Raw genomic sequence first — 11,984 nt, 5'->3', positions numbered from 1 at the left:
TCCAGAGACATTTTGCTAAGCCCAGGGAACTGTTTTTTTTCCAAAAAAAATGAAAAATAAAATAAAATAATAAATATTTGGGAAAATAAGCCAAAGCCCCTTAAAAGAAAAAAAAGTGCAGTACTATTTGCTTGTGTAGATTAAAGAAATTGTATAAAAGTTAACGTGCGGACATATTAGCTAAATTTGGTGGACAAAAAAAAATTTGTTGTTTACACTGTCAGTAGTGTAGTGATGTTGAACGCTGTGCATTTTTGTGAACAGCTTGAACAGTTTTATTAAGAAACTGCATTTTTTTTTTAACAGAATAAGATTGATTTTATAAAACCCATATTTTCTATTAATGCTATAGAATAATATATATTCAAATAATGTAATTTTTTATTCCAATATTACGCAACCACATTTTAGCATCGAAGCCTCCTGAGAATCATCAAAACCCATAATCAGAGATCAGTTGAGAAAGCCATCTTCAGGGGATTTGCACCAATAACAAAACTGGTTGCCTGAGGAATCAAATAATGAAATGGTGCAATTCATTCTTGCTAATAGGGGCTGCATGATTTTTCCTAAAACGTGAATCACAATTTTTTCTCCATGGGAATTGAGATCACGATTCTCACACGATTCTCATTTTATCAACCAAAACATTAAATGTGCTCAAGGTAAAAAAATAAAAAAATAATAAAAAATAATTAAAAAGTGCTGTCTACGCAGGACTTTCAGTTATAATAAATTGCTGGACTTAAAGAGAACCCTTAAAGTGAATAACTTAAAATCTGAAAGCTGTTGAATAGAATGTTAACAATAATAAATATTTATGTGATGGATATAATAAATACAAAAACAAAACAAAAACAACTAATAAATAGCACCTGTTCTTGTGTGGTCTGGCAGCTGGTATTTTGAGGCGTGGATCCCTTGTCCTTCATGGCTAACTCGTACTGTATTTTGTGGTGACGTTTGAGGTAGGGATGCTCTGATCCGGATATTTGCAACCAATACCGACTACTAGGGATGCACCGATACCACTTTTTCCAGTACTCGCCCGATACCGATACTTTTATTTTTGGTACTTACCGATACCGATATTTTTATTGCATTTGTACGTTTTTTAAATATTGGGTACAGAAACAAAAAGAGTATTATGTTAGTTGGTTAACTTCATTTATCAAATAGATACAGTCAAACCAAAATTTATTCAGACACCTTCTCACATTATCATAGTTTATTTGCTATAGTTTAGAAAATGGAAATAAAATATGACAAGAACTCAGAGTTAAACAGTGTCAGAACAAATTCAGCTTTATAATGTTAGATGACTTTGATAGAAGGGTATGTAATGGATTACAATCAACCAGAAATTATCCAGACCACTGTTTTATGTATTATGTATTATGCTGTATTATGACAGTATTTAAGCAACTATCAATACTTAGCCAGGCAACCCTTAGCCTTAATGACAGCATGTAGTCTCCTGGGTATGCTGTCATCCAGATTCATGCAAACCTGAACTTCAGTTTTTTTCCCCCAGACTCTGGTTTTACTGGTAGTCCACTGTATGAAGAATTTTGGGGTATAATTTGTCAGTTTACTTTATTTTGCTATCCTCACATACATAAAAGAACTAAAGTGTCCTGCACCACTAGTAAAAAAAAAATGTAAAAAAAAAATGTATCTGGTCTCTGAATAATTTTTGGTTTGACGGTATATCCTTCGGTTATTTTCACACTTAATTATGCCCATTAAAATGAGTTTAACAAGTTTTTGTTTACTTTAATTGTTCCTTTTTTATTTTTATTTTTTATGTTATTTATTTATTTATTTTTCTTTAATTTTATAGAATTAGAGCTGCTCCATTGCAGCGAATTAGTACTGTAATCACGCGCTTTGCTGTAATTATGCAGTGAACCACTCGTTATAAAAATCACTCCTAACTGTGATATGTTCAGAAATAGAAGTCGCGTTTTCTTCATCTGAAACGTGCTGTGATTTATATTCCAAAGACACTCATATAATGCAGAAACACTCAAGCAAGCAAAACACGCGCAACGCGTGACGTATTTGTACATGTGCAGAATGAGAGGGACAAGTACAGCCATTTCACACAGGCTGCTATTTACTTTCGCCAGAAAGTCGTATGCCTAAGGTTGAAAATAAATGATGTTTATAGTGAATGCCCCATGGTCTTATTTTGACGATTAAGTTTTAATCCCAAATGATGCGTGTGCTAATCAACAGCAAAGATCACACAACAGAAGTGCTCTCTCTCTCTCTCTCTCTCTCTCTCTCTCTCTCTCTCTCTCTCTCTCTCTCTCTCTCTCTCTCTCTCTCTCTCTCTCTCTCCCTACAGTTAAGTAACTTGTGCAATGTTTTACTTACTTGTTTTTGACGTATCCGTCCGAACTACAAACTTTCCAATGGTGTTTGTTGGCTCGCGCACAAGCTCGCGCACCTCCGCGCGCTCAATCCACTCAGCGTGCTTTGCTTATCAGCTCGCGCACAACAGCTATACAGGCGTTAAAACTGAATTACATTCATTGCATACATTTACTTCGTAGACATCCTTAATCTCTAATAACTCTATTGAGTCCATTCTGCTGTCTGTTCTGTTGTCAGTGTTTTATTTTTTTGTCTGAATATGGCACTTATCACATGCTGTGTGGTATCGGCGTTTGGTATCGGGGCATTTTAACGAGTACGAGTACAGGAGCTCATTATCAGCTACCAATTTCTTGTCATTATGATCGGCCAATCACGATCCCGATTCTGATCATTTAAGCTTTATACAAGTTATATGCAAGCTCTCTGTTGACTGTCACTGTTAACCGTTTTTTTTTTTTTTTTTTTTTTTTACAGACAAAATAATACCAAAGATGTTTGTATTATTTACAGTAAAGTTGTATATTGTTGTTTTAATTGAGAAATAACCACAACAAATATAAATTTTACAATTAACATTTTAAAAGGCCTTTAAAAACTGAGCTTACACAAAACACTATCCATATTAGGATACTTTAGCTTATTAAAGAGCATACAAAAAAGATGTTAAACTGAATATAATTGTAAACCATAAGGTGAAGGCAGTTACATTGTTAAGCCAATAGGTGGTTGCAAGGGACTGACTTTATGAATGAGTCATTATTGAACACCACTTCACTCAATCGACCAGCAACACATCACCTTATTAATGCTGAAGCTGATATTTCACTTAATCGAGATCTATGGCACTGATGCTATGCATTGAACAGAGCTGACGCGGGAAATCCTCTTAAACGTTGAAAGTATACTACGACAAATATATCGCTTTCTAATATATATATCTTCTGACAACTGATATTTTTCATCTTTAAGTGTTTTGTTTTACACGGTGTGATTGTGACCAATAAGTCTGACTGATAGCATCTTGGATTGTTGTAAAGTAAATAAGTGAATGCAGTGTGATCTGAATGCAGGGACAAACATGCAAGTGAATCGCTGTCATTTAGAAATGAGATTGCATTCATGTACTGTATGAATCGAGATCGTGATTTTTTTTTTAATTTTTTTATTTTGATTAATCGTGCAGCCCTGATTGCTAATAGGTGCATCTTGACAAAGGCGTGTCTTCTAGAAGATCATCCTGCAGAAAAGCACAACAGGTTTTTAATTTTGAGGTCAGCACTTAGCATTATCATGTAAATTAGAGGTTGGCTGATAGTGGATTTTACCAATAACGATAACTAGGCTGGACCACACTGGCCGATAATGATAGTTTTTTAAATGGATAATGGATGAGAACAAACTTAATATTCCAGTTAAAACAGCACTGAACTTTATTACAAATAAAAAGGGCTGAACCAAAAATATTTACATTTATTAGTAAATGATTATAAGTAAATTAAATTAAATTAACAATCTAACAATGAACAATACTTCTACAGCATTTATTATCCTTAGTTAATGTTACAAATGTACTGGTAACGTGTTATCATTTCATATAAAAATAAATATCTACAAAAATCTAATAAGTCCATAGCATTGAGATTAGATACATATGCATATTGTATGTATACTTTCCCACTTTATTTGTTTCTCTTCTTGACTATTATCTAATAAAAATAACAAAATATGTATTACAGTGACGATCATTTTTTTTATTTTTTATTTGTCAGATGTCACTAGCTTTAAATATGCAACTTTGCTGGATAACAGATGCATAACAAACAAACTCCATGAGGTGTCTGATTCGGCTCTCATTCTGTATAATGACAGTGGACCTTCTCAGTTGCTCCAGCAATGGATGCAACCTGAAAAAAACTTTCACTATTGTTTCAGTAGTCAGTTATCAGTGCCAATTAATCAGCAAAATGGATCAATCGTCGACCTCTAATGGAAAATCTATAAACCTTTCAAATGTCTCAATTTTAAGTATCACAACTTGCTGCCCAAATCCAAGACTCACCATAGGAAGGTCTTGAAGCCGGTGGAATTCTGGATGCTCACTCCGCTGACGGAACCTGAGGAAGAGGACGGCTGAGACCATGGCAGTGCAAATAATAAAATGGTGACCAGAGCGGCGAGCAGGGGGTCCGGGGGCAATGTAGGGCGGTGGGGAACCTTCCCTGACTCTAGAAGATTGATGAATTGAGCGGAAACTGATCATCACTATCACAGGAACCAGTAAAACAAGGAACATCATGTACAGTCTACAGTACAGAAAAATAATGAAAATTATCATCGTTATTGTGCTTACTAGACCTCGACAGCAAGACCAAAGACACAACTCAAACAAAATTTACTCCCTCTCATACTTAAAAGTTCACTCAAAAATAAGAAGTGCTTGTTGTCAGGCATGTACGGTTGAGCTTCCGTTTTCCTTATTTTATATAATTTATGTGCGTTGATCAACATTTATACAATAGTCTAAATTAAATATTTTCCTAGGGATGTCCAGAGCTGATCTCAAGGATTAGGATCGGGCTGATGAAGCTTGTTTTTAACTGATCGGTATCGGCTCTCCTAAATCTTATTTTAGGTCAGATGTAATGCCTTTGTCGTGCTGTAGGTGGCGCTATGCAACTTCCAGTAGGTTTGTCAGCCGCCATTAAAAGGAAAATAAGATGCTCAAATGTGTGTGCATGACGAACAAAAACCAATGACCGCGTTGCTGTGGGTTGCGTCTTGATTCAGACTAGACTGACAAACTGGCATTCAGACACCACAAGCATCCTGCTTTCTAACCTTATCTCCACTTTTTTCCTTTTATGTTGCAATTATTCTGCTTATTGTTCATATAAAATGAAAGCGGTTTATATCAGTAGTCCTATATTCATAAATGTTACCACACAGTCTGTTTACAACATCTACCAATGTAACGTTTACACTTACCCATGTCTATACCGAGATCTCCAACCCTGCTCCTGGAGAGCTACTGTCCTGCAGATTTCAGCTCCAACCCCAAACACACCTGAACCAGCTAATCAAGGTGTTCAGGGCTACTTGATAATTACAGACAGGTGTGTTGGAGCAGCGTTGGAACTGAAGTCTGCAGGATGGTAGCTCTCCAGGAGCAGGGTTGGAGATCCCTGGTCTATAAAGTGTGTGTATACAAGTATCGGATTGGGACTTGATAATACTCAATATTCAATAACTCGGATTTGATCAGTGGCACAGAAAAACTGATCAGGACATCCCTAAACTTTTCATCACATAAATTGACTGTCTCTTCAGAAGACTTGGAATAAACCACTTGATTCATTTGGATTACATTTTCAAGTTTGCATGGACTTTAAATGGAGGGACACGAAAATTATGAAAAATATTAAAAATATATATATATATTTTTTTGTTCTGTAGCTGAATGAGAAAGTCTTTTGGATGATGAGCAGATGATGAAAGAATGTTCATTTTGGAGTGATTTATCCCTTTATGCGCAAAGCCGACCTTACACGTCATCTGCCCAGAAATGCATCAATGTGCAACAGTGAGCACAAGCTACATTAAAGTGATTATTACATTTTGAATAAGGATATTTTTCTTACAAAAATGCACTGATTCGCTACAGAAGGCCTTTGTTCACCCCCGGGAGCTGTGTGAGACACATTTTTTTAATGGATTGGCGATTTTTATTTAACTTCTTTAGGACTGAAGCATACAACACCTGCTGAGTGCCATGAAACAGCTTGAAAGATCAAAGACAATTTTTAATATAACTCCGACTGGATTCGTCTGAAAGAAGAAAGTCATATACACCTAGGATGATTTGAGAGTGAGTCATTTATGGACTAATTTTCATTTTTGAGTGAAACTAACCCTTTAACAAAAAAGGCAGGAAAATATTTGCTATCCACACACCTTGATCCCCCACATCCAGTTCAGAAGATTCATCCTGGTCTTCCAAAGGAGCAGGTGCAGTGACCTTTGAACTGCTGGTCAGGGAGATCTGAGATGTCTGAGGGTAAGTGGTGGTAAATGGTGGAGCTGTTTGTGTCATCTGGATCGCACCACTGGCTGAAGAAGAGACAGTCTGATGTCCTTCACTTGGACTGATGGATGTTGCAGGAGCTGTTGTGGCTACTGAATCTGAAACGGTGCTCTTCAAAAAAGAAATTGATGGGCTGCTAGCAGAAGAAACTGCAGGAGAAAAAACAGGACAAGCTTTGAGCAACAAAAGAAGAAAAGAAAGTAAGATTTAAGAAGAATATTAGAACAAGAGTGTGAGTGTGCTTGTCCATGCAAAACTCTCCACAATGCCAGGGTGCAAACAAGACCGTGTGCAGTGCTGACTTCATGAAAAGTTCACGATATTAACACTGACAACAAAGTTTAACCTAATTAGCACTTTATAGCGTTTTTTTACGCGTTTTACTGTCTGCCTTTACTGTCTTGTTTTCTAACAGTCATACTTAAGGGCTGGCATACGTGCAGTAAACCAATAAGTAGATATTCAACTGCCCTAAATATAGCTGTGTTTCCAGTGAAATGACAGTATGAGCGAGGGATTATTTACAAACACAGTCGTGTTCCAAAATGTTACACCCACGACCAGCCATTATTTACGGCCAGACATTTGATCAAGTGGGTGGAATGTGGCACTTTCCCAGAGAGTCTCACGAGTTCAGTCTGCATTCAGTCACATTAAGCCCAGTGTTTTATCTTTAAAGTGGAACAAAGTGATGCACACCCACATGAAAGACCACACTAGAAGACAAATGCAAATGTCAGTGCATGATATCTGAAGCATTGTGTTCAACTTCTACAACATATGAGAGCAATGCCACCATCTTTACTGTCATCTTTACTGACCAATATTGGCTTTTCAATAGGAACATCTAGAGAGCAGTGTGGCAGATAGTGATAAAGTCAATTTATAACAATTTAATAATGGCAAATGCAAAAAAATTCTGAAATTTATGGAAGCATTTAGAAACAGGTCAGAATCGAACCCAAATTTCCAACTCAGGCACTAATTATTCATACATTTTTACTAGCAATTTCTAAAAATTGTTTCAAAGTAAATCCTAATTGAAAAAACATTGGTGCAGACAGTTTTCACTAGTAAATTAATTACACAATTAATTACAAAGAAACAGCATGTAACACACTGAATTAAACATGACATTTTCTTGTAAAAACTACTGCAACAATGTTTTATTTACTTAGAAAACTTAGAAAAATAATGTTTACAGTGTACATGTACACCCATTTCTTTTCAGTGTAGAGTTTTATCTTTAAGGCTGTCATTATAAAAACTACTGCTTCTTTCAACTCTCCATAAGCCGTTCATTTTTGCATGTTGTTGTTCTCAACACAATGGAAGGGAAATTTGTTTTCAGACCTTAGTTAGACTGATTAATGACAGATAGCATTTGCAATTAGATTAGGTTTAATTGTATTAGTCTTGCCTGGTACTGAGGCTGTGTCCGTGTTGAGGGTGGTGACATCTTGTAGCTCCGGGGTCTGTGAGATGGCTGATGAAAGAGAGGTGTCATCGTGCACTACAGCGTCTCCGGATGACTGTGATGGAGAAGGAACAGTAGGTGTGACCTCGTCAGCTGAGAAATTTGTTGAAGGAGAGGAGACGCTTTGATAGGCTGTACTGGCTTGTGATTCCAAAATGTCACTTTCTGAATTAATGCGATCTTTCAGTCTGACTTTATTCAGAGGGGATCTCATGGTTGGGGATGAGTCCGTGGTCTGACCTTGGGGAAAAGTAGAAAATATCTGCATGAGCTTACAGTTCCAGCCTGTTTGTTCTTATTTACATCTGTATTTCTAAATGAGCATGAGGGGAAAAAAGTAAATATGCCATGAAGTATTTTTATCTGATTTGGGTGAAGCTACAGGAAGAATGCTGTGTGTTCTCATGCTGAATCAGTTACGTGGGTGTTCCAGACCGGATCTGTTCAGGTTAGTTAAATGGTCACACTGTGAATCCACAGAACAAAGCAGTTGTGACCTTTATGTGTCAAGGAGCAGAGGAACAAACACAAACCAGATACACAGAGAATTTGTCCTCAAATATACAGGTTTTGGAAGATTCAGAAGACAGGAAAAAAAAAAAAAAGATCATCATCCTATCATTATTTTCAGCTATCAGTTAGTGGCCAGTTTAACTAGGTTAGATGTAATATATATATATATATATATATATATATATATATATATATATATATATATATATATATATAAATTTGACCATATATATTATGACCATTATATATAATATATATATATGCCTTTTACCATTTTTGTTTGACAGAAGACACAGGCCAGATTCGAACCTGTGCCAGATAAACCTCTGCGTCCAATTATAAATTAATACTGAGAAGAACCGAGTTCTCACTTTAAGAATCTGATTAGCACTTACAGGGGAAATGCAAATAAATACAAATTAGAGACCAAACATATTTAGCAGATGAACATTTTTTTTTTTTTGGCTATTCCCAAATATATTGCTACTATTTTAATCTTTCAATCTTTGCGCTATTGTAACATGTAAATTGTCAAATATGACGATAGATAGATAGATAGATAGATAATGGATAGATAGATAGATAGATAGATAGATAGATAGATGGATAGATAGATAGATAGATAGATAGATAGATAGATAGATAGATAGATAGATAGATGTATAGAGATAGACAGATAGAGGATGGCTAGAAGGATGGATGATTGGATTTTGTCCCATAATTTGTTCTATAGACTAAACAATGTCATTTTAAAACAAATAAGACGTATATAAATCACTAGTGATTAATCAGAAAGAAGAAAAGAAAAACATGCGTAGCAAGACAAAAAGCCTGCAGATACTGTAACATTGTAGAATCCTGTTGCTGTATTCATGCTAAAATCAAGCAAATCATAAGCCATGCGCTTACCTTTGATGACAGACGAATGCAGAACCATCGCAGTCCATATAATAACAAAAGCGCTTTGAGCCCTCATGTCTTTCCGTTAGATGACAGCGGACATCATCACAGCTAAAAATACCCCGAGGGCTCTGGGCTTCGACAGCGGGGTGTGGTTAAGCGCAACCTACAGTCTAAACAACAAGCTAAAGAGAGCAAAAGGCTTCGGGCTATTAGAGCGTCTGAATCGAATGTGGAAGGAGCCGAATGATTTGAGAGTGAAGTGAAGTGTTTTTTTCCAGTCCCGTCAGCTGATATTTAGTTCTGCTACCCGCGTGTGCGCCGGTGGACCATCCCGTTAGATCTGCCCCCGCACACATGACCTGACAGGACTCCAAAAACGCCCCCTCACACATTACAACTGAGTACTGACTGTCACAGAACACAAGAATAGGACATAAGGACCTTCATGAGGATTGAGAATGGAGTCAGTGAATGACCGAACTGACTCACAGCAACACAATAACACGTCACTCCACCATTTGTATTTGAGAGTACTTGACAAACGGTGACTAATAACAAAACCTTAGCATTTCAACTAAATGTTAAAATATAAAGTTAAAGGGAACTCTTAGCTTATATTTTAGGTGCTGCTAGCAACTGTTTATAATTTAGTTTTTCACTATTGCAGTTCCTTGTATATTTGGGGTCTGGAGTGACCATAATACTAGCTCATTGAACATACTTAACATCAAACCATCAGGTTAAAAATTTTGATGTTTTTTTCTTTTCTTCAAATTTTTATGAGAATTTAATAATAAAAAAAAAAAAAATAATAACATACACCGTAATAACACACAAAGACCCCAGGTATAAAACATGAAAAAAAAAAGCAATGCTAATATTGTTTTTACTGCAGATACACTTTTATCAGTTTATATAGATTTTTTATTGTATTCTTTTGCCCAAACAAAAACAACACTGCTTGGATGAATACCTGGTAATTTACTTAAATAATAAATAAATAAATAAATATAAATCTCTTTTTTTTTTTTTTTTTTTTTTTTTAGTTTACTGGGTTTTGATTGGGCAGATAAAACTTATTAAAATCATTTAAAGAATAATAATTAAAAAAAAACGAATTGCTATTAATGTTTTCACACATATATCAGTAAGGTGTGAGTAAAATTTTAAAATAAAAAGCTGATGAAATTGTATTATCTGAGTCGTGTTGAAATATCAGTAAATACATTTTTTATTTATTTTTATTTAATTTTTTTTTTTTTTTTTTTTTGCCGATTTAAGGGTCAAGTGGCATAAGAATTTCCTTAGAAGGCTACTACTAACTACTAGAAGGCTATTAGATAATTTAGTAATTGGCATTACCAGAATAAAATCCAATAGGGATTTAAAAATGTCTCATTTAAGAGTTAAATGCCATGACCAAACCACTCAAAATACGAGGTGAAAATCACAACATTACAAAATCTGAAGCAATACATTATCTGAAAATCTGACAAAAATGAAAAAAGAATCAAAAGTAGGCCGAAAAGAAATCAAAAGTAAGCCCTACATAGAAGTAAAATCCACAAATCATTGTGAACAACATAATTGAAATAAAAATGATCGATAATATAAAACTGTTGATAAAGGCACAGTTCACCCAAAAATGAAAATATCCCATGATTTACTTCACCCTCAAGCCATCCAGGTATATATGTCTTTCTCCTTTCAGAGCAATACAATCAGAGTTATATTAAAAATGTCCTGGGCCTGGCTCTTCCAAGGTTTATAATTGCAGTGAATGGGGGTTGAGATCTTGAAGTCCAATAAAGTTCATCCCATCCAATCTCTACTAACTACCCAACAAACCACCTATTAATCAATAAATACATCCAAAATAGAACCAAGGCATAGCTTAAGCGCTGGTGAGAATATGCTAGTCTTTATTAAACTGTAATCTCTAGCTTCCATTAACTGTCGAATGGGCATTCATGAGAGAGTGGCGTTTCAGCGGAACTGTGTTCTGTGACAGCGGAATTGATCTACGGAGGGTGAGAAAATTAAGGGGTAATTTGCAGTTTTAGGTGAACTATCCCTTTAAAGAAAGAGAGAGAAACAATATATCTGACATTTATTGAGAAATATGCATTATATAGCATAGGGAAAGACTAGTCTATGAACTGTCAGCATGTGAGGGATTTGGGGGTTTTTTATTTTGTTCCCATTGTTATGTGATTTCAGTTGCATCTTATTTTTGCATTATAAGTTTTTTTGGGGGGGGGGGGGTTTAAATATGTACATTATTATCAAAATTTTAATCTTTCCCTTATTTTTAAAATTTTTATGTTTTGAATTGGGTTTGAATTTTTTTTTTTAAAAAATGCATTAAAACTGTAATTATTATTGCATTTTAAAAAAATGTATCGGTTACAACGATCCTGGGGTTCCCTGAATATGGGAACATGCCCCGGGCCCATAAACGGGGGGGAAAACTCTTTCTCCAAAACTGAAGCCTTTTAAAAACGCAGTTTTTACTGCAGGCCCTTTGGTTTTGAGTGAAATAAAAATGCCCATGAAGAGGTAATGAGGTGTCGACCTTTTGCAACGGGCCGCCAGAGCCTGCCAGAAAGGCGGGCATTGGCTTAA

At 35.5% G+C, this 11,984-nt stretch overlaps 1 protein-coding gene across 1 annotated transcript; it reads right to left on the bottom strand.

The window, feature by feature from the left end:
- Positions 1–204: 204 nt before the first annotated feature.
- LOC109109956 (flocculation protein FLO11-like) lies at positions 205–9,904 on the bottom strand. The gene is made up of 5 exons (XM_019122991.2): positions 9,366–9,904; positions 7,887–8,183; positions 6,337–6,615; positions 4,445–4,610; positions 205–3,622 (listed from the first exon to the last, which is right to left on the bottom strand). The coding sequence occupies exons 1-5, from the start codon at positions 9,430–9,432 to the stop codon at positions 3,610–3,612; spliced, it is 822 nt and encodes a 273-aa protein (XP_018978536.2). The 5' UTR covers positions 9,433–9,904; the 3' UTR covers positions 205–3,609.
- Positions 9,905–11,984: the final 2,080 nt, after the last annotated feature.

This window comes from Cyprinus carpio, unplaced genomic scaffold (genome assembly GCF_018340385.1).
Source record: "Cyprinus carpio isolate SPL01 unplaced genomic scaffold, ASM1834038v1 S000006461, whole genome shotgun sequence".
Taxonomy (NCBI): Eukaryota; Metazoa; Chordata; class Actinopteri; order Cypriniformes; family Cyprinidae; genus Cyprinus; species Cyprinus carpio.
The sequence above is the reverse complement of the archived record's forward strand: the minus strand, read 5'-3'. Positions and strand labels throughout refer to the sequence as shown.